We start from the raw sequence: 23,979 nt of genomic DNA, 5'->3' as shown, positions 1-23,979 counted from the left end.
AACAGGCATGTCGTCCTAGATTTCTAGGACGACCTTTCTTGTCACATTACGGAAAAAACAAGTGGTGTCGGCGTTGTTGCACCCAAAAGATGAACATAAAAATATGTCATCAAGCGTCATCAGCGTGAAGTCATCAAGCGTCATCAGTGTAATGTCACCGCTGAAGCGCCATGTGCAAAAGGTGCGCTTTGCACTTCATCTCTGCTCATTGTGTGCTTCGTGCAATGGACTGTGAGGCAACCACGTCTAGCTCTACGGCCTTGACATCGGTAGCAGCGTCTACATCTACAGCGGCCTCCACAGGCAAACGTGGCTGCCCATGCAAATATGCCGCAGCCTCTTTAAGTGTCCTCCTCATGGCGCCGTTCTCAACGTCGTCCTTAAAGTCGTCCTAGAAGAAGTTCTCGACGTAGTCCTAGACGGTGTCCTTAACTGGCTTTCGCAATCCTACATGTAAGCAGTCCTAAGTGTACTAGTGTAACTTTTTTTTGGCCATTCTTGTCCAGCTCGTTTGCACCTTTGAATTAATTGCATTATCATCATAACCTTTAAATGCAGGCTGTTCACCTTGTTGGTGTCAGACCGGCGGAAGCTGATAAAACCCGTTTGCTCTACTGACATGTAACTCCTGGCTAGCTCAGTTGGTAGAGTGCTCCACTGGAAATGGAGAGGAAACTGGTTCCATACCAGGACCAGGCGGATTTTTTTGGTTGCGCACCAGTCACCTAACTGTGTTTGGAGATTTGTGTTCGTCCTTTGTCCCCTTCGTTCCCTCTATCCAGGAATTATTTTCATCATTCTTGTCCAGCTCGCTTGCACCTTTGCATTAATTGCATTATCATCATAGCTTTAGCTACTTTGGTTGGCTTTTGTCACACTTGGATGCCCATTCTTTCGCACTGTGTACATGCCCACAATGGCACACAGTTTCTCAATAATAAATAAAAAAAAAAAAAACAGTTTCTCAATAGACTTTTCTTTGGTTATATGATGCCGGGTCTGCATGTGTCTCCGAGGCGCTTCCGGACCAGAGTCCGGAAAATGTTGAAATTCTATGCAGTTCGAACTATACAAGGTTTTGTTTTTCAAGGTTGTCCATTATGAAGAGACATCATGAATTTCTGTGAGTAAGAGATTACTCATGTTAATTACGATTTCTATAAGACGCAAGCTTTTTTTTGTGCGCTACCAAAGCAGACAGTTGCAAGGTGTATTGCGTAGCGTGGGCTATGATGAACAGAGTGCAAACTACCTAAAAACATATTTTTGGTCAAAATCTTTTTTTGCGGACTACACACCGGGTGCAGACTACGGTCTGGAAAATACGGTAGTCACTGTAGAAAGAATGCTCAGTGCTCGATGCACGTTACACTAGACCAGGTGCACCGATACGCAGAAAGGAGACTTACTGCCAGGGCCATCCTTGATGTTGGGTCCCACAGTGGCGGCATCCATTCCCATCTCCATGGGTGTCGAGTCCAGCTCATCTGCCCGGCTAAAGATCCAGTCAATTGCCCTCTCCACATTGTTGTCCTGGAGAAACCAAGAGAGCACATTCCCCTAAACAGTGAGCTAAATGTAACGATCACGGTCCTTAGATAAACTACTCACTAGTCTGGAAACCGTTTCCAGCCTAGAAAACTGTCCCCATAAGCAGTACTAAACCATGTAGAATTACCGCCAGTGCTAGAGCCAGTATTGTCCCTGGGACTGACGATAAGGGAGAAAAGCTTTGCCTTCACATTAAGGACAGTGACTGTGAGTCGGTTGGCATGAGGTTCACAGACTACTTGAACATAGAATAGAATGAGCAAACCTGCTACGCGGACCTTGAGAGCGAAATCACTGACAGTGTGATGGCAGATATTGATGCCGATGATGAGCTGCCTCGGGCCCCTGCTCTAGGGGAAGTCATACAGTCGCTGAATGTCGTCCGCAGCTTTGCGGAATGTAACGGCGGTGATTCCGAGATGTTGCGCCTAGTTAGCCTTCATGAAAATATGACTGTGGACGCTGCGAATTAGAGAAAACGGCGGTCCCATACCGACGACTACTTCAGGTGATGTTCTCTCGTTTTGACTACTCGTTTTGAATAAAATCTTTCCTTCAAGATTCAAGCCTTTGCGCACAATTTTTTGTCATTTTCTTTGGTCTTGGATAATTCGCAAATCCGCTTAATTCACATATTTTACGCCGTCCGACCGACTTCAAATTAACGAGGTTCTACTGTAGATGTATATGGTGATTTTCTCCACAATGGGTTCTCTGAACCCCATCTATTCATTAGGTTCTCCGAGCGATCCGATTGGTTTACTCCTTATGTCGGCAGAGCACCTCTGGTGCTTCTATTTGTCCATAAAAAAATCTTTCCCGTGGCGCGACCAAAAAATTCCAAACCAGGTAAAAGGTAACCTAAGGACCACGCACAAAATTTTTTAGGTTCCGCTTTGGGCTACAAATGCTCAGTGCCTAATCAAATATTGATGAGCACTGGAAACCTTAACCCATTGCATACTCTTTTTTCACAAGACACACCATGAAACTTTATTTAAGATAGGCATGTGTGCGCAAAAATTAAAAGAAACATTTTACTCAGCTTCCAGATGTCTGTTGCTATTAGTATTAATCCTGGCTGTCTGTTCTTCCCTTTGTCTAACTATTGAAACCGTTGAGGAAGGTGGAAAGCAACAGACAACATCTAGAGCCCAAGTAAATCTTCCCTTTATTTTCATGCGAGTTACTATTAAGAAGTGCGAGTTATCAGAAAGGTGGTAAGACTCATCATCAGCAATGATCACATCTAAATAAAAGTATCTGTATTCATCAGCTAAAGCAGATGAATACAGGTGTCAGGACATGTCACCATGCTTGAGGACATGTCGCCGTTCCTCGTGCCTGGAGACATTGAATTTATTTTTAAGGCGAAAGACTTGTATGCTTCATTACACGAAAAGGCATTGGAATTGTGCTGTAAAAGATGGCCATAAATATATGTCATCAAGCACACACCGCTCAAGGTCAAAGCTGACCTGCCTCAGAAATAAAGCACCAAGAAAAGCACAGCAACGCAGATGCTTCGTCACGAAAGCCGTGAAGCAGGCGGGGGCGTTGCTGGCTGCTGCTCAAGGTCAGAGCAGACGTGCCTCAGAGATAAAGCACAAAGAAAAGCACAGCAAAGCAGATGCTTCGTCACGGAAGCGGTGAATGAAGCTGGCGGAGGCGTTGCTGCTCAAGGTGAAAGCAGACAAGCCTCAGAAATGAAGCACAAAGAAAAGCACAGCAATGCAGATGCTTCATCACGAAAGCCGTGAAGCAGGCGGGGGCGTTGCTGGCTGCTGCTCAAGGTCGCAGCAGACCTGCCTCAGAGATAAAGCACAAAGAAAAGCACAGCAACGCAGATGCTTTGTCACGGAAGCCTTGAAGCTGGCAAGGGCACCGCCTGCGCAATGGGGGACCGTGATGACACTGCCGGAGCGCCGCGTGCAAAAGGTGCGCTTCGGATTTCATCTGTGCTCGTTGTGTGGTTCCTGATTATTACTGTGGAGGTGACCACGCAGGGCTATAATGCTTTTGCATTCTTACACGTAAGCAGACTATAGTGTCCTGTAATTGTTTTTCTTGTACAATAGTCTTTTTTTTTATGAAAACTTGAAACAACAAAAGAACTTGAAGGCAGAGAAATACTGGTACTACTGCAATCAGTCAGAGAGCGCACAAAACAAGCTCAGACTAAAACACGTCCCACTCATGATTAGTAGCCAAAGGGTTAATGAACACAGAGCATGGCTAGCTCCCCCGAATAAGCCCTTGTGCACTCACAGTGGCCTTGAGTGCCTTGACAGCCTGGTCGTGCGAGAACCCCATGGACATGACCATGGAAAGTGCTGCCGGATCTGGCTTGAAGGAAGTCTCGCTCTTGGCCGCATTAGGGGGCATGAAGGGGTCTCCGAAATCTTGGAAAACAAACGGGCGCTTTGGTCAGCTGGAGCGCGACTTCAGCAGAGAAACATAATGCTAAACAAACATCAAGTACATAAAGGATTGAAATACTTCTCACTATGTTATAAGTGACCACTTTTCATAAACGGTGCCTTTTGATCTCGCAAGTACTCCTTCGATCTAGTTATATGTAGACTGGAAGAGTTCCAAAAGTATGCGGTGGATGGCGTTAAGGGGGGACACTGGCTGGAGATTTAACTTCTGAACTACTCAAGCGATCAGAACGAACTTTGTAGGGGAGATTTAACTTCAGATGTAGGTGTACTGTGCAAACTTTAAGCTCTCTAGGACAACTTTACATTTCTGCATAAGATGTGTCACTCTTCGTTAAGAAATCTATGATATGCAAATGAAGCTATTAAGCACCATTTTGACTGCTTGAATATAAAGTGGGGGATGTAAAACTTCGGGCTATCTAGTTTTTATAACTCTAATGTAGGTATTTCAGGAAGAGTGATTACCTCAAAATATGAGATGCATATCTGTCCTATGTCAATTCTAGAAAACCTGTTTTTTTTTTTTTTTTATGAGGACTTCAATTTAAAACAAAGTAAAGTAGATAGCCCGATTCCCCAGTAAATTTCAGTTCAGAAACATCTTGATTGTGGCATCAGAATACTTTTACCTTCGAACAAAAGATTCCTTCGTATGAAATTTGCAGCAAAAAAGGGAACTGAGAAAACTGCATTCAAACATTGAACTCCTCTATCTTGTTAGTGACTCCAATGTGGTGAAAATATTTTATATCATTGCAACTGTTTGGCGTATGGTTATCAAATTTAGTGTCAGGTTGTACAATTGGCTTCTAAAACTGAAAACCTCAAATTTGAAAAAATTTTAAATTTAGGCCTCTGTCCCCCCCCCCTCAATACGCCAATGTCTTCTCGTCGTGAGCAATCGCAGGGAATTGCAGCGCACTTGGGTCACACTCAAACGCAACTGTGCGAGGCAGCTTTAAAGAAAAAATGGTCTGGTTACAGAAGAGCCAGAGATCAATGCTATCAGCTTGATAAACTGGCACACGCTTTGAGCTTCACCTCATTGCACTGGCATGCTAGGAGCAGCGGCTGACACGGGAAAACACCTGCTTCAGCTCGAATGCCTCACAAATTTTGATCATTTTTATAGGTCGACATTCTCCGATTAGGGCTAGTGTCAACCCCCAATTTTAAAAAGGCACTGACAGGTTGAAATCATCCTTTTTTTTTTTATTATTCGGAACAATTGAAAACCATACCTGGACATTACTCTCAAAATTCGAAGCTTGGGAACTCTGTATTTGTGAAGTAAAAAAAGAAATTTCCAAAGCCGAATATGAAGTTCCTGCGCAGCCCATGCCAGTGCTGTGACGTCAAAGATTGAGTTGTCCTGTAACTGGAGTTTCTAGGAGCGATGTGTTTCCCCGAGTCCCGCGATCCACCAGATCAACAGCGCTTCTCTGTGCGTGCCGCCTATCGCTGTAAGGAGACCGCGCTTCACTTTCGAGTTTGAAGTTGTTTTAGGGCCCCTTCAGCGATCTCAAATTCTTTGAAACGGTGCGAGGTCGGAGAGGACGCGCAGTGGACCTTTGCGAGCGACGCGAGGTGCCAAGCCACACCGGTGCTGCATGAAAGGCTACCACCCCCCAGCAGAGGCACTACCAAAACTACGGTGCACAGGCACCAAACCCAGTTGGTTTGACAGTTTGATGATTTCCTTTTCAAAGTCTGAGAGGTTGTCAAGCAACGAAAAAAGAACTTAGTTTGATTCCCCGACTCCCCGATCGTGCCACATGTGCCGAGCGCCACCGTGATTTCCGAAGCAGGCGAAATCATTTCCGGACTCTCACTCCATTGAAAAAACATTTTACAAAGGCCGTTATTAAATATTATAGAAATGTTGCTGACAGAGCTTCTAAATTTCATAATTGAATATGTCACAAATAAAAAGAAGTGAGGTAATGAAAAAATGAAAAAAAGTGCGTCCAGAAAATTTTTTTGTTTTGCGTTGTATTTTTTTTTATGTCTGACTATACACCTTTTTTGTTTAGCCTCGCACCCATCCATGTTTTCCCCGTACCCGATATGCATTCCAAAAAAAAAAAAAAAAGCGATAACAACTTGGTACAAGTAATAAAATATAGAAGGGACATAACAAGAATGACTGACTGTTGCAATTAAGATGTTAACACGTTCCACTGGTGAGGTGAGAAGAAAGCAATGTTTTCACTCATACCAGAAGTTCCAGAATTTACGATGGCGGCGCCCACGTAGAAAAGGTGTATACTTGAATCATTTTAGACAACGAAAAAATATACAAGCTTTGGGGAGTCAGTGCCCCTTTAAGAACAAGGCCGAAAAAAGACAGACCGAAGTATGAATAAATAAGGCAGTTTTTTGAGGCTGTAAAGTTTCAATGTGAAGTAAATTGTGCAAGGGTTACCCGTCATTTTGTTTTCTGAATCATACATTATTTTATCGCGGTCCCCTGAAAAGTGTTTAAACATGATTCTACTGCACATCCACGCAGAAAATGCACAAATGCCATTTTGCCCGTCGCTATCATGGTTTGCTTACAGGTAGACAGCCTACCAGAATATTCTCATGGCCTTAGATTTCATGAATTGGGTTAAAATGTCAAAAGTAAGGGCCTGACCAGAACTTCACATCTGGGCCAATGGCGTCAGAAACTGCCACATCCACAGCTCCGTTTAAAGGGTGGGAACCGACCGGTACGGGGTCATAAAAGTACGGCAGACTAAAAATTGGCCGTCTCTGTCATTTCCCAGAACCATTCTTGTAAGGGTTTGTTAATATATACCGTAAAATACCGAGGGACAGCCCAATTCATATTCACTGAACACTGGGATAATCTAGACGTGGGTGTTTGTCCGGTCAAATCGGGTGGTTAATGTATAATTCGCAGAATTCCCAAGTTTGGGAAAGGTTATTAGTGGGCGCTTGAATGAAGTAGGCGCTTCTGCGGTATTTTACGGTAAAGCCGTCGCAGTGTCACAGGATGTTGCAATGTTGCGTCATGATGCTACCTAGCGTCACAGCGTCACGTGACATAACGCCAACGTGAAGCAACATTGTGGTGCCATTTGACATTATCGAAGATCTAAAAATACGACGCATTTGAGTGCCTTTGGCGTAATGTCAGTTTCATGTGATACCGTGATGTCGTCGAGGCTACATGCCAGACTGACACGAAGTCGCCAAGACCGGCTTGAAAAACACCCTGCACTTTAAACACAGTTCCCACCAGCAGAACGCCAAACACAAAAAAGGGGGCACTCACCGGGATCCTCGATGTGCTCCATGACCCAGGCAGTTGCGGCCTCAATGCCCGAGTTTTCCGTGAAGTAGACTGCCTTCTTGCAGGCCTCCACGGGGAATCCCATGTCACATAGGTGGGCCACCACCGATTCGTCCAGCTCCACCGCTGTAACCGAACGGGACCAAGGTTGGCACACTTGAAATGAGTGCAAAAATTTGCAGAGAAGCGAGCGTGGAATGGATGTCAAGGCTGGTTCACGCGTCTGCGTTCGAGTGCGATTGAGAGCGCCAAGCCCGCCTGCAACCACTTCATCCCCGAAGTAATGCTACTTCCATTAAAAGTAGGGGTGTGCGAATATTCGAAACTTTGAATACTTCGCGAATAATGCTTGCTATTCGATTCGCTTCACACTTTTGCTGTTCGAAGTATTCGAGTTCTGCGAACACTTAGGAAACTATGAATAACGCTGACTCGCCGATTCATGTCAACTCGCGGTCGAGTTCTCTGTTTTGTTTTTGGACTGCGCAATATGGTTTTGAGCTTGGCAAACCCAAAGGCCAACCTAAGTTCTTTTTTTTTTTTTTTAATATGATGCACTGGAAATTTTTTGCGGTAACACGGTCTGTCCTGTAATACTGTTGAAATTTGGGCTACTTGGTCAAGCATGTTTACGGGTCTGTGTGGATGTTCTCTCTCCTGTGTCCTGCTTGCGCTGTTTCACCCGTAAACGATCTGTCCTCTGCTTGCCATTATGTCTGGAATCCAGGGTTGGCAAAGTGGTCGTGACGCAAACGCTGCGGTAGATTTGATGAAGTTTGCAACGGCACGTGCATCGTTGTAAATACAAATGCGGCGGTCCACTCTCACTAGGGTGACCATATTCCTCAAGGTAGAAAACGGGACATCCCAGCCCGGAGGGGGGATGGGGTGGGGAGGGGGGGTAGAGGAGGAGGAGAGGGAGAGAGGGGGGCATACTAAAGATTGAGATTTAGAGAAAACATTTAATGCAAGATCTGCTATTTAAAAGCGTTAACATACTACATGCGTGCTGTATTCAGTAACAAAAAAAAAATATGACGAGTCAATACAAAGAAACGTGTTTGTGGGCAAGAACAGTTCTCTCAATTTTACTGGGTAAATATTTTAAAGTACCTACGCTTTTTTGTTAAATATACTTGTAACAAGTTGGCATAGTGTCCGCTTGCTTCAACTCGCTTTGTGCCAATTTCGAAATTATGCACTCCTGCGAAAACGGGACATGGTTCTTTATTGGGACAAAAAGACGGGACGGCCGAAACGGACCTCAAAAACGGGACTGTCCCGGCCAAAACGGGACGTCTGGTCACCCTAACTCTCACTACTATGGATTCGGATATGGATTTACGGTTGACCTCGGGTATCGGTGATACCTGGATCGTGTTATTTTCCGCTTGATTTTCCGGTTCATCAGTTTGCCGGCATTTCTCGTGTTACTTATTTCTACCCGTTTTCACAAAAAAAAGTGAGACTTGCTCCCTTTGAAAAAAAGAAAAACTAACTAAAAAAGATGTATTTTTAGTTTATTCCTTCTTTGTGTCACCTTCTATCGGCAGAACTATTGCACACGGAAAGAGATGGCGCAAGGTCAGGGCGGTTGCGCGGCGCAATACTGTAGCACGATCAGCACGATCTCCAAAAAAAATTAGGTAGTGTGTATGTTTATACAACCTAGACCATGGTCTGCCTCCAGGCGACGAGTCTCCTAGCTGTAGATGAGAAATTTAGCCAGTGCAGTACAACAGTGCAGTACAGCACAACTTTTACGTGCATCACGCAGTAGTGATACACGCCCGCACGCAGGTACGATGCCCATCGAGATCGGAATGGGCAGGGGGTGGGGATTGAAACCCAGGATCCTGGGTTCCGCAGCGCGAGCTTTCGCTCTACGCGCTCCGAGCTGGTGTGTGTTAGCCTACTTGGCCACCGAGCCCCCCAGCACAATATCCAACTCTGCTGTGGCCTCCCGATCCACCTCCACTTGTGTACTTTGGTTTACGTTCACATGGTTCCAATCACCCGCGCAAAAAGGTTTTGCACCAAGTCGGTGCAGCAGCGCAACGTGGTCTTCAACTTTGTATTGTGGCTTGCCGACTCGCCTCCACTTGTGTATTTTCATTTACGTTCTGTAACTTCACACCTTGGATGGTGTTTTACTGACTAATCTTTTATTTCATCTGTTTTTTATCGGTCACATGTGTGACATTTTTCTTATCGCAATAAAATTGATCTTCTCATAAATGTTTGTTGGAAAACAAATTCAGTTGTGTTTTGATTGAGCATTCTTGTTTAAGAGGCAACACTGCTTCTAGAGCTTTTTTATTACTTAACTTGCGATGCAATTCGAATTAAATTTACATAGCTTATCTGCCATTACAATCTGACTACAAATATGTACTTGGTACTGATGTAACCTAACTAGTTTTATTAGTATTGAAAATTTAATTTGCAAAGTTTAGGGGAAGGAATAAGACAAAACGAAATACTGAAACAAGAAAATAAACAAATATCAGTGAACTAAAATGTATGCAAAATACAATAAGGCATAAATGAAAGCTCTAAGATGCTTCATAAACGTTTTAGGGCACTTCTGAACTTTCCAGTTTCAAAATGATTTATCAGAATATGCCTAAAAGGCACCTAAAAAAGCCTGATGCCCTATTTATTTTACTTGTACCCTTTATTGCATGTCACATATACACCTACCAGAGAAAGAAAAAAAGTGTGGAGGCTAGATATGTGCAAGTGGAGATATGGTTTCCATAAAATAGTAAAGGGTGTAAATAGTTCACTCATAAATAATATAAAAAAACATCCACTGACCCATTTTACTTCGTTTCCAAGACTATTTCAACATAATAGACTTATTTAATGAAAATCGTTCAGGACAAGCCGACAAGTGCCTGCATATCTTCAAAAACCACAATTAAAGTGTCTCCCCTTAATTCACACCAAATAGAAAATAATTTTTTAAAAATGTTCTTATTCGAAACTACTATTCGTATTCGAAAATATTTGTTTCGATTCGTAACCTTTATTATTAGATTCGATTCGCTTCGAAAGATTTTGATATTCGCACACCTCTAATTGAAAGCTGTCCTTGTGTTGGCTCAAAACGCACCATGCCAGGAGCATTGATAATTGGGCAGTCAATGCAGTAAAAAATAAAATCTTTGCACACTAAAGAAATTCTGCCACGTATGATAAATGAGGTTACACTCATTTTCACAACATCATAAACAGCTTCCGTGCGTCCTGTGCCTACAAAAGACCAGTGGCCTTGAAATTGATGATAAATTGTTGTTTTTGTGTTAAAGGGGCTGTGTAACGACATTGGGTAGGAATATTTCTTACTTTACACCAGCTTCCTGGCACTAGTGGGACCCAAGAATACTCGAACGCAACACCACTGACCAAGAAGCGTCTTCGTCGTAGCGGAATTCAAAGGATAAAAGCGGAGCTTTTCTTTCAGTCTCTCCTTCGCGAAATTTGATGACTGAGCTGTGGGGACAATGGCAACAGTACGATCCCTGGGAATGCGTCATCGAGCTTTGTGATCCCAGCTGTGACGATATTCAAATGCTGCTCACACAGTGGACGTGAAGACTGCATACGCATTCGATCTGGGCTTGTGAAAATCAATGTTTTGACATGCATTCGGGTAGTGGCCGGTGTCCAATCGCTGTAATGACGACAATAGCCGAGCCATAACAATGTCTGGAACTCAGCGCGTGTCCTGTGCTTTGCCAACCCCAGCGCGTGGCTATGATCAACATTGGCGGCATATAATCGGCTCCAGATCACGTGGCCGCTTGTTCTGGCTGCGAGTTGAGGAGGTGAACGGTGCTCGTTTTTCTTTAATCTTTTTCTGGAACTTTATTGCGTGGGGTGAAAAACGAACGCGTGCTTCATAGGTCATTAACGTCAGGGATCCGTTTTAACCCTTCAATCACCAAGTTATTTTCGAAAAAAATGTAGAAACTTTACCAAATTTCATTTCCACATATTCTTTCTTACGTCATTCTGATATTGAAAATACATTACTTGATTGGTTTCTGATTGGTATTAACACAAAAATTTTAAAAGAAAAAGTTGATTTTTATGGAAGCTTTCCCCAGTGCATGTAAGAGTAATAGAATAACATGTGCTGAAATGCGCAGTATTTATTTTGAACATACGCACCATAACAAAAGATCAAGTGCCTAGACGTTTCTCCGTACTAGCGCTAATAAACACATCTCAACGTGCGGTTTGCCAACGATTCCTTGCAAAATTTTTAGCGCAAGGAACACCATCATCTCTTCGCGGTCCACCGGTTTCCATGAAGAACCCCTCGCTGTGAAATGCGGGACCGCGTAGCGGTTTGTCCCTGTCACAATAAGGTCGGCAAGGTCCCAATAAAAAAAAAACCTTGAACCAGCCGAGAATGTCTTTTTCGTCAGTGGGTTGCCGCAGAATCCCAGGCACTGCACAAAACGGGAAACCTTGGAGGCGCGGGTGGCGGGTTTTCAGTGTTTACGCGTCGCGACACTCGAACACTACCCAGCGCGTCGTCTTCTTTGTCACTGTAATCGTCGTCCAAGTCCGTTTCGTATTCAAAATCCATGTCCGACTCACTTCCAGAGACAAATTCAACGTCTTCACTGTCGCTGATCACTGTTACAAGGCTAGATACGCGATGGATGGATGGATGGATGGATGGATGGACGAACCTGTCTCCTGTTTGCCAGTGAAAACAAACCCTCATTTTGGCTGGACGAGTGTGACTCGTCATCGGCGATATTGGTACAACCTTTCATGACGAGTACAGCTCGGGCCGGGTGGTTAAAGGGTTAAGCGGTATTTGAGCAAAGTACAAAAATTGTTGCATCGTCGCTTTAATGCAAACAAAGACCAGATGAACACAATTACAGTTGCATTGAACTGCAAACCATGTCATGAAAAACTTTATATCACAGTTGTCTTCCATTCGGTCTTGGGTAGGTTACTTTTAAAAAGTGATTATTGCAGTCAGCATCAAAAAAAAGTAATGAAGCTAAAGTTAATTACCAAAATAAAAATGTACTATGGTTGCTGTTCCTTTAATTAAGTAATGCCATTACTTCATTACTTTTTCACTAATCACACAGATAAAGTGAGAAGTCAAGAACAATGAAGAAAAAAATCATGAGCTATTCCACTCTGTGAAAATGGATGACCAGCGAGGCTTTTTTTAGCGCACGACACAGACGCGACACAAAATTTTGAACAAAGGTACAAACACATTTATTGTTCTCTTGATCGGTGGTCATTATTTCACTTGGACGATTATCCCTGCCCTGAGGAGCCCGAGAAAACTAGACACGCGCGACAGAACCGCCACCCCGGAAAAGTGGAAGAAAAGGAAACTAGGCACGCAAGCGCTTGGAACGACGACGAAGAGGGCGGTGCAAGCATAGACATGGTCAACATGCGTCGCACAGCGGCAAATCTTTGAGGAACCTTTATCATCTACCCGAGAGTCTACTGATGTTGAAAATGGTGCCTATTGATAACTAATCTACTGAATAGACCTATTGCTAAATTACCCAAGCATCAAGGAGAATGCAGGAAATGGCACCGCACGTGCCAGATTCTGCAGCATTAACTGTTCTAAAGCAAAAGCCTAAAACAAATGGCCTCCTGTACGTGCGTTCATCAACGCTTTATTTTGGTTATTTACTTCGAATCTTTTAGATGGGGAAGGCGTGCCCGTGCGGCGGTGCGAGCGTAAAGTTTTTGGTCAATCACGCGAAAAATCCGCGGAACCCTAGCCATAAACAGCTTTGCTGCAAAATGCCACAGCAGCTTTACTATATGGGTCAAAGCACGTGTGAGAATCTACCTCACATTGCTACCCCCCGTAGTAGCTGTTCCGAATTTTCAACTGACAGCTTCTGTCACTCGATGCCGAATATGTTCCTGCCTTTGCTGGGAATGCATTTTGACTAGCACACACGATGGATAGGTACACCGAGTTGCACGAACAGATGTTTGATTGCCAGGAAAGCCTTGCGACTACACAAAGCCACTGACACCGAGACTCTAGTTCTCCACTGCTGCACCTCACCAGCAAAAGCAACACTTGAAAGAAATGTGGAAGAAAGGATTACTGCTGTCTTTGTCTGTGTATCAGGGGCGAAGCTCCTAGGGGTCTAGCCTTGTCCATCCGGCACCCGTGCTCAAATCTTGCTGGTGTTCGTGCTCGTGAGCTCACGTGCTTGTGTAAAGCAAAAAATAAAAGGTTGCGCAGTCGAAAGGATTCGAACCTGTGCGGGGAGACCCCAATGGATTTCTAGTCCATCCCCTTAACCACTCGGCCACGACTGCGGGACGAGTAGGGGGCTCTGAGATATGGTAGTAACTCAAGAGCTGGGGATGTCACGGATGAAACGTTGCATGTAGCCGCTCAACGTCTATACAGGAGAGGGCTCTGCGGTCAAATGCGTATATAATCGCGTTAAACTTTGCATGCATTGCCTCAACGTTTATAGATGAGACGCTGCGGTCATATGCTCAAATGCGTATATAACCATGTTCCATACCACAGATCCTCTTTCCGACATGGATGAAAACGAACGAAAGGCTCTGCATGCAGCGGCTCGGAGTCTACGCAGACAAGCACTACCAGAGCTTCACCCCAATCAACATCATTCACCACATGGAGATGCGGTCAATTTTTTTGTTGCCTTTCTTTAGAGTTTGCCAGAGCACCACCACGGGTTCCCCAGACTACAACCATTGGCTCCATAAAGCATCACCACGGGCTCCCCAGAGCACCTCCACAGGTTCCCGAGTACCGTCATGGGTTCACCAGAGTATCTCCTCGACCGTCCTGGCCCCCAGTAAGTTGTTTTTCCAGTTTGAGCACCATTTAGATGATTCAAGCCCACCAATTGATCCATAACTACGAGTCAAACGGTCTCTACTGTTTGATTCAAGGAGAGGCCAGGCTCTTTAAAGGGCAACTCCGCTTCATTTTTGGTTTTGAAAAAACAATGCAGTCTTCTTTAGTATCGCCTAGGACGATCACACGTCAAATATTACGACGCAGTTCTGTCTAAACGTTTCTTAAACGGTCCGGCCAACTTTGCAACTCGCCAAGCTGCCGAAATCGGCTGACTTGAGTGGGCGAATTCAGGCGCAACCAACAGCGCAGTCAAGGCTACGGCATGGGTGGAGCCAACATTGAGCTCAACGCCATCTACATGGCCCCCTTTTGCTTGTTTGCACTTTTCCGGGCGAGCGTAGCGCATGACGTCAGCAACGCTGCCTCTCTGCGCTCAGCAGTGTCCACGTGATTGGCGTAACGCACCTGCGCAGCGCGTCTTGGGAGCCGTCCGGCCGCCCGCCGTGGTCCCGCCGTTACCGCCGTCTTCCGTGTCACAACCGCCGTCGTCGTCTCACTGATTGTGATTATTGTCTCTCAGAGTTTCGTCCACACTACGGACACCACGTGCGCGCACACTTTTGCCGCAGTTGTGCAGACTTCGTCGAATGCCGTAGACACCAAAACGTGGCGAAGAGTGCGGTGCAGACGACACTCGCGCCTGCCACACGCCCGCCCCAATCCCGCCCGTCGTTGGGCCGCGGATCACGTGACATCTCGTACCACGTGACGGCCATGTACTCGGCGACCCGAGGCCAATGTTGCCAAGTGGAGCCGAAGTTTCAGTTTCGATTTCCGCTCGTGTTTAAAATCAGATTTAAAAATATATATCCCATTTTTCGCGAAGCAAACGACGTAGTGTGTTTTACTAGGGCTTTTTAATTCGAAATCAGTCATTATCCCGAATTCTTTGGAATTGAGCGGAGTTGCCCTTTAAATCAACCGCGAAATTCGGTTTCTTAACCTATCGCGCTACAACTTTGTGTAACGTTGCCCACAGATGGTGCATATATTTTTTTGTAGAATTTGCAAAGAGCGAACTTACCTGAGGAAAAAGTAAAGAAAGAAAAAGGCTCAGCTCCTATGGGGACGCAGTGACGCCACTGGTCTTCAAACAACACGGCGCCGTTTCGCGAGGGAGACAAGAGATGGCGCAACAAACACTGCTAACAAACAAGCATACGGCGCCGAGAGCCGGCGTCTCTAGCAGACAATCTTTTCGACTCAAAAGCAGAGCGCGTTCCGCAGGCGGCGACAATCACAGAAACAAAAACAGGCGCCGTAACAACAAGGAACTGCAAAGCAGATGACATCGGTACCCCGAAAAAAACAGTCAAAATATCCGACAAACCATTTTTCTAATCGATTAAGTGTCCATTCAATATGTTTTCTCAGTAAGGACGACAAAATAAAGCATTGGCAACTGATATCAGAAAACTTGCGCTGCTTTTGAGTCGAAAAGATTGTCTGCTAAAGACGCCGGCTCTCGGCGACGTATGCTTGTTCGTTGGCGTCACGACCGCTTGCCCCATCTCGTCTCCCGTGCGAAACGGCGCCGTGTTGTTTGAAGTCTGGTGGCATCGCTGCGTTTCCATAGGAGCTAAGCCTTTTTCTTTCTTCACATTTTCCTCAGGTAAGTTCCCTCTTTGCAAACTTTACAAAAAAAAAATGCACCATCTGTGGGCAACGCTGCACAAAATCGTAGCGCGATAGGTTAAGAAACCGAATTTTGCGGTCAATTTAAAGAGCCTGGCCTCTCCTTGAATCACCCTGTAGTATTATGTGCCTCATGGTTCACAATGACCCTAGGCTTCTGGAATGCTTTATTATATCAACGATGAGACCAGCAGGGGTTTCTCAAGATTAAGAAGCTTGAGAACCCCTGTCCCTGGGGATTGGGGGCACTGTCCACCACGAGCCCAAGCCATGAAAGGTGCTTACTTTGAGTGGATCCTTCGTGGGTGGACTTTGATTCCGGCAGCTGCTCCTCTCCAGGCTGAAGTCCGTGGCCCCTCAAGAAGTTCAAGTCGAGCTCCAGCGGCATGGTCACAGATACGTCTGGGCAACAAGAAATATAGAAACATGCAAAGAGGGCTTCTTACCAAGGGCTACTTGCCAAAAAAACTGGCAAATTTCGCAGAGAGAAACCTACAGTTGACAGACATGCACCGTAACAAGACGCGTATCAATCATAAGTAGGGTTCAGTGATTGCAGGGTTTATTTTTATTCACATTCAGGGGGGAGGGGCTTTTCCGAGTTTACTTTTTCCCACAAATTCAGCATTTTTCAACGTCCATTCTCAACAATAGACAAAAAAAAAAGTGTTTATTGAGGTATTTGTTGCAGAAAACAGGACACAACCATGAAATTTCCCAACCTCCGGGGAACAACCGTGTGACACAAATAAGTGGAAAATGTCCCAGTGCTGATGACTTATGAGAGAAGGAGACGAGATAAAGCGGTACAATCCACGATGAAAGCAGCAGTATTGCAGACAGTTCGGGGGATGTGGTGGCTGTATTCTGGGTCAGCTCAAAATAAAGCTGCAGACCAAGATTTCTTCCCGTGAAGCTTGGGTTTTTCTTATTCCGAGGGCAGCTACAGTTAGTGATTTCTTGATTTCTCCCCGATTTTGATCGAACGGGGCCATGGGTTACATTTTTTTTGATTTACCAATGTGTGCCGAAAGCAAACCCCCTACTTATAAATCACAAGGTGGTAGGTAGCACCGTATGAGCAGCAATGCTGATGCCAATGTGTGCACCATATTTACTCATGAACCATACCTTGTTTCAGCTTAAGTCCAGATGCTGCCGACCCTACGAGCTATTGAGACCAATCAAGCAAGGCCAAAAAAGCAAGTCACTGGGCCTTTTCTGTTTATGACTGGTTCAATGATGATAGAACATGTACAAAAACATGACAAACACCATGATAGCACACTTTTGACGCTGTCTGATTGGTCCCATCAGCTCATAGCATTGGCTGCATCTGGACTTAAGGTAAACAAAGTATAGTCAAGTCAGTCTGTTGACAACTCTAGTGAACAGTGGTGCGGTGGCCTACTGCCTTGGGTGCTGCTGACCCTAGTGACGCTCTAAAGAAGCCAACACCACTATGTGACCAAAGCATCAAGCTTTGTGCATAAAGCTGTTTGAGTTAGCACCTTCATGCTCAACCACCCTTTAAAAGTATTGATGCAATGCAAACATGGCTCTACACGCAATAAAAGAGTGCATTACAACTTACAAAGCAGCAATGATAGAAAAGTAGATTTCTTACCTAACTTCCTTGGTACCCAGTCTTCACCTATAGCAAATTTCTTTAGCTGAATCATCAGGTAGTCTGGGAAAGTCTGTAGTCTTGTGGTTCTGTCGAGTAGTAAATTTCCAGGAAATGAGAAGACAGAAGCGTTAGGTCAATCACTTTCTGCTACCACTACGTACTGATTAGCAACTCTTAGTCCTCTTAATTCAGTGAACTTGCAAGGAAACATACACCAAAAAGCACATCCCTACTCACAGCTATTAGTGCTCACTTAATTCAGCAAAGTTAAAAAAATGAACACTGATAATAACATCAGGTATAAACTAGGAGCCATTAAACGTTAACAATAAAAGAACAAAACTTGCTTACAAGGTGTGACTTAAAACAAAATTAATGTTACCCTCGGCATCTACAGCCTCTCATAATACCCAAGTTCTCGTTAACTTACAGCACTTCCCGCAACACTTACACCCATCACCTAAAAAAAAAAAAAAAAAGCGGGGGGGTTTGCATAGTTCACATGCCCGCCAAAGTAGACTGCAATTGACTTATAACGATAATGAGAAAACCTGAAAATTCAATCGTTATAACCGATTATCTTTGTATCTGGACAAGAAACTGATTGTTTCTAGTCTAGAAACTATAGAAACTAATCGTTATAAGCAGTACATCGTTATACGTGGTATCGTTAGAAATGGATTGCACTGTATTTCTTAACGCAGAATTGCATTCTTCCGGAACTAACCCTGTTTTAGCCTAGAAAACAGTGAGTGAAGCGTGACCGGCTGTCGAACACCTGCGCCACGAGCTCTGCTGGCCACGGAACGAAAGAAAAAACAAAGAAAAAAAGAAAGGAAACCGAAGAAGCAGAAAAGAGGACCCCAAAATGCAGCAAGGAAAAAAAAATCCTACAAGCTTGATCATGTTGACAAAGACCGAGAAGTACAGTATCTGCCCCACACAAACCAGTGTTCAATGTACGACTTGCGCTAAACTGCGTTTCATTTGATTTTTTTTTTATTTGAACATTTTATTATATAATTTTGCTATTTATTTATTTTTTGTTGGTTTTATGCTTATTGTTTTATTTATTCTATTCCTAATTTTACTAATGCCCTTCACAACCTGCCACTTATGCTGGCACGTTTGCGTTAAAATAATCAAAGCACGTAAGCTTTGGTAAAATGAACATACTATACCAGTGCCTTTATGCAGATACAGTAAAACCTCGTTATAACAAAGTTGAAGGAGCGATCATAATTATTTCGTTATAACCATTAGTTTGTTATAGCCAATGTCCATTTCTTCCCTATTAGCAAGCAAGGGGAATTATGATTGCTTTGTTATATCCATTAGTTTGTTATATCCCATTTTGTTATAACGAGGTTTTACTGTAAAGGGGTTAATTAGTAATCCTCTGGCAGAAGCCAACCTTAAAGGGGCCCTCCGGAGCGTTCTGCGATGGTCTATTTATGGCGGTAACTCAATCTACAGGCCCTAAGGATCCTAAAAATCAAAAAATTACGGTCATGCGCAGCAGATTTCCCTATTAAAATTGCTATCAAAGTCCCCGGCACGCCCCCCTTTCTGAGATGACCCGGGAAAACTGGAGGGCCATCTCTTTACGCGTCAGCCAATAGCAAGCGAAGGATTCTGGCGTCACTGCGCATCACCAACGCGGCCGACCGCTGACCCGCGGAGGAATCTCTCGAACGCGTGCGGACCGTCGTCAAGGGACCCGGACTTTGTGTTCGGCAGTCGTCGTTCGTCGCACCGCACCGTCGCGCGGCTACTGCAATACGCAGTCGCATTCCACAGATGACAAGGAAAAGTGGAAGGATCGCAAAGCTGGCTTCGGAGTCGGGATCCAGGGGGAAGAAGGAACACGCGTCCCACAAACGCACGCCTGCATATGCCCCAGGAAGCAGACGAGCCGACGCGCCGACGCATCACCTCCAAGCAACAAGCTTGCGGGGAGAAAACGTAGTTCGCTGGTTTTGGAGCGATAATTGCGGACTATGTTTCCCGCACCACAATCAGTTTACGTTTTTCTCAAACTTTAATTTACAACAGGCTTAAAAAGTGTTGCAATAATAACGTTCGTATTCACCGCGAGATGCAGCATTTCCATTGGTCAAGTTTTAGCGATGGGCAGGGAATGGGGGAATGTCTTCCAAGAGAAAATAGTCCTGATATATTTCTACTGCCATCTGCTTAATAAACGGCTTTCTAATCAAAAACTTTGTATACATATTAACTTGCACCTACTACGCAATATAACATAAACAGACGATCGCAGAAAGCTCCGGGGGGCCCCTTTAACTGACCACGGTTCTCGAAGTGAAAACTAGTAAAAGTGTTACGAGACCAGTACAGATAGGTGACAAAGCAGGAGCCCCACTCACTTCTGCGCCGTCACCTTCTTGTTCACGGCAGAGCTGTAGAAGTCGTCCACCAACTCGTTGCCTGCAAAGGCCTCCAAACAGGCCGACAGCGATATCTGGGACCTCACCACGGAACCAGGGTCCCTGCAAAACCACCACTTGTCCTTCTAAATGTTACCCCTTACCATATGGTTCATTGAATTAGTTTAGTGAGCTTTAGATACTATTTTAGAAAACTACAGAATAGTAGTACTGAAGATGTTGGCATGTCACAAAAAAATTTCAAATCTGTATGCCATCACAAATTTCCACAAAACTGGCGTCTCAATCTAGTATTCACAGCTATATGGTGGACTCCATAATGATGACCCCGAAACTTGGTAAAAAAAGATTGGTCGGGGCATAGGTTCACTATGCTGCATAAATTTCCGTAGAACTACGGCCACAGCTGAAGAAATGTCCACGGGCCTCTGCCGCATGACGATGTCGGGTGTGCAAGTAGCGAATGCCCGTGGCTCGGAGTCTGAGACAAATGTGCAGCCCCCGCGCTGCCATCTCCGAGGCAGATATGCAAAATTGCGTGTGATTGTTTTTAACACTTCGCCGAGTCGCAAAAGAGAGTCGAATGAACTGCTCGTGCTACAGAGCACGCGAGCTCGGCCACTGTCCAGAGCGATAAGCAAATATTGTGGAATCCCGGCTGCCAGAGCAAAGTCTATCGCCATTTCAATCAGCGTTTCAATCAGACAGGAGCGCGTCGCGTTGAAGCAAGCAAGCCAGCAGATAAGAAAGGATGCGCATGCGCACTGCACAACTCTCGGCAACAGCCGAGATGCCATCAGGGAGCGAACGTGTGTGTGGAGCGCGGTGATGCAATTCGGTCGGCACAGTTGTCTGTTTGACGTCACTTCCTTGGCCAAGTTTCTATGACCTCGACCTCCCAACTCTGCACCCCCTCCAAAGCGCAAAACAATATGTGTAATTCTAAGTAAAAAAAAAAACAAGCAATTACACTTGATATTTCAACTTTCTCGAACGTATGGCAGTGTTCCAAACCATATTCAATTTCAACTAAACAAACTACAGTAATCCCTCATTGTCATAAAATCGCTTTTATCCAAGTTTAACGTGGTCCCGACCGAAATGCATGCATTTTAAACCAGGTTACTCTAAGTGTATCGGCGGCCGACCATGATTGTTACGAAGGCCGAGGTGCCGAAAGCATGCAAGCCCACACGGAGGCGCATGGAGACCCTTGCGTTCCCTCCCTCTTCTCCACCGAGGCAAACGACAAACTGGGAAAACGTCAAACAAGTAAATGAAGCAAACGGGTGACAAAGGGCAGAGCACCGCTACCGATGTCGATGCGCCGACGCGAGCAGGAGCAACAGGAGCAGCGTCTACGTTCCGACGCTACTCAAGGCGTTCGCGGCTAACGCTGCCCGACTCTGTTGGAGTCGGGTCAAGGGAGTGGTAGAGCCCGGAAGAGATCAACCCTTCGAGAGTCCCCGATGCACGCGCTTGCATGGGCGCGCCTGCGGCGCACCACATGCTACATGCACATGTGTCATGGGAGTGAGAGCGTTTACCGAAAGTTACGTAACCTGCAAGGTTGAGAAAAGTGGCCGGCCCAAGTCTGAAATCGCCAAAGAATTCGACATTCTGGCATCAGCTGTTCTGTCCACCGTTTTACAGAACAAGCAAGGCATAATGGATGGGTTCGAGAAGTTTCTCATGCAAGAGAAAGCATGCCCGCGACTTAAAGATGAAAGATTGCCAACTGCTTTGCGCATGTTGGATTTTCTCTCGCGAACATGACTGCTGAGCAGGCGCACAATCCCCAGAGCTGCAACGGTCTCTACAGGAGTGTGTGAAAACATGTCGGCAAAGCCATTGAGGATAACTCATTCGTTTGCACTTGTCAATGCAGACATTCCTGTTGTTGTTTCTGTCACGGATGCTGCGATCGCAGACTTTGCGTGCGGCCAGGGTAAGCACGAAGCGACGTCGGAAAGGCACTTCAGGGAGCTCCGACGACTACGTAGACACGAAACATCCTACGGCTGCTTCGAAACAAAGTGGAGTGCAGCGGTGGCGGCAGTGTTCTTGCGAAGCCTGGAGCAGTTCAAAGAAAACTGATGCCTGGATAAAATTATTGGCTAACTCCACTTAATTATTTTCTCGTTGGTGAAACCGCTGCTTGTTGTTCATAACCAAGGATAGCTAGTTTGGCTAGTTGGTTTTGCATAATGGTGTAATATGCCAAAAAAACTGACGAAAACGAAGGAAGAACAGGACACGACGCAGCGTAACCAATCCAAGCTTGGTCTTGGCACCAAGCTTGGCCTTGGCACCAAGTACAGCCTTGGCACCAGGCTAAACTTGGGGCCTTTTTCCGAGACACAGGTCACATCTGGCAGTTCAGAAGCATCTCCCAAAAAGGTGACACAATCTGGCAAAACAGATCTTTTCTGGCAGCGACACTCAAAGCCTATCCCAGAGGAATTCCGTGACCTGGAAAGAGAGTAACAGGTGCTCACCGTATATTTTGCAGGCCTTTCTTTCAGTGGTTGTAGATTCGTGACAGAGCAACCACAAAGCGTCCTGAAGTCTGCTTATTTGCTTCCACCTCTTCAAACGAAGTATCCTGCAGATCTTTTTTCCGTGACTGGCAATTCGCCACTGCTTCAACCCACCTGAAGTGCTCCGTCTCCTTGGGGGTGTGCCACCTTCAGCAGGTCACGGAAAAAGGATATGCAGGATACTTCGTTCGGAAAGGCGGAGGCAAATAAGCAGACTTCGGGATGATTCGTGGTTGCTCAGCCATGGGTCTACAGCCACTGAAAAAGAGGTATGCAAAAAAATATGGTGAGCCCCTGCGACTCGCTTCCCAGGTCACGAAATTCCTCTGCGATAGGCTCCAAGCATCGCTGCCGAAAAAGGGAAAATCTGTTTCGTCAGATAGTGTCACCTGGCAGATGCTTATGCAACGCCAAATGTCACCCAGGTCTTGGAAAAAGGCCCCAAGTACAGCCAAGGATGAAGCCCGTGGACAAGCTTGGATTGGTTACACGGCGTTTTGTCCAGTTCTCTCTTCGTTTTCGTCTGTATTTTTTGGCATATTACATTATAACCAAGGTTTGTTTGACTAAATATATGATCAGTGTTCCTCAGTGTTCCCATCTACCTCGAAGACTGCTGGCGCTGTTTTTTGGCTCTAAAGCTTTTATTGAATTACCACTTATATCAAATTTTTTGCAGTCCCGTTGACTTCGTTATAACGTAATATCTCTAGACGGTCCCCAGAAATTCGAAAAAAAAGGAGTTTCTTCATGCTTTAAAAGAAAAAGGATGAAAATGTGCTCTGATACTTTACCAGGCAAAGCCAACAGCTGAATAAAATGTACAAATGTTGAGCTTGGTACATCCAGGTGCCAGTATTTCAGACTGACTTCATGGAACAAGAAATGTAGAGGGAAGGCTATACTGGATGGCAATTGGTCTTCCTTCAAATTTTTGCATGGACACCTTTCAGGGTATTAGATAAACCACTATGTAAATGGTACTACTGTGTGAACTTGTATGCGCAAACACAGAGGACGAACACGAAGTAGTGGACAAGGACAAGCGTAATGTAAATGGGACTGCTTTAAATGCTATTCATAATATATTACTATGCTATTCATAAAATTGTACACTGTAGACCTAAACAACAAACCAAAAATGTACAAGTTAAAAGTTCTCACACTCTCTCGCCTTTCTTCTGAAGCTCTGCCCGCTGCATCTCGAAGGCATCAACTTCGGCTGAAACAAGAATTCGCCCATGCTGAGCAGACAGACACAACAGATAGCCAGCTCGATTGTAGCTTGTTTATCACTGGCATTACTAAGAAGCAGGGTTGTATGTTTTGCATGGTGCCCCTACATAGTCTCACAAAATGGTAATGTCATAGACTTTTCCCAGCATTAAAAAGCAATACTGATCAAAAATTAATTTGATTAACTTTATCACTGAGGAGCCAAGGGAAGCCAACGCTGTCTTTATATTATTCATTATATTTCTAACATACTGCAGCTCATTGCAGGCCCGAACAAAGTGGAACAATAATAAATTTTAGAAAAAGAAT

At 45.0% G+C, this 23,979-nt stretch overlaps 1 protein-coding gene across 2 annotated transcripts in view; it reads right to left on the bottom strand.

Moving 5' to 3' along the window:
* LOC8036929 (ubiquitin carboxyl-terminal hydrolase 5) overlaps positions 1–23,979 on the bottom strand; it is a 51,796-nt gene that overhangs the window by 2,024 nt on the left and 25,793 nt on the right. For both annotated transcript variants that reach the window (XM_029979970.3, XM_029979969.3), the window contains exons 13-19: positions 23,599–23,656; positions 19,874–19,996; positions 17,484–17,572; positions 16,142–16,258; positions 7,279–7,422; positions 3,820–3,953; positions 1,410–1,533 (exon numbers count right to left, since the gene is read on the bottom strand). In XM_029979970.3, the coding sequence (XP_029835830.1) occupies positions 1,410–1,533; positions 3,820–3,953; positions 7,279–7,422; positions 16,142–16,258; positions 17,484–17,572; positions 19,874–19,996; positions 23,599–23,656 (789 nt within the window). The remainder of the gene's footprint in view (positions 1–1,409; positions 1,534–3,819; positions 3,954–7,278; positions 7,423–16,141; positions 16,259–17,483; positions 17,573–19,873; positions 19,997–23,598; positions 23,657–23,979) is intronic.

The sequence above is a fragment of the Ixodes scapularis genome, unplaced genomic scaffold (genome assembly GCF_016920785.2).
Source record: "Ixodes scapularis isolate PalLabHiFi unplaced genomic scaffold, ASM1692078v2 PGA_scaffold1__304_contigs__length_218370807, whole genome shotgun sequence".
Lineage (NCBI taxonomy): Eukaryota > Metazoa > Arthropoda > Arachnida > Ixodida > Ixodidae > Ixodes > Ixodes scapularis.
This window is presented reverse-complemented; position numbering and strand designations above follow the sequence as displayed.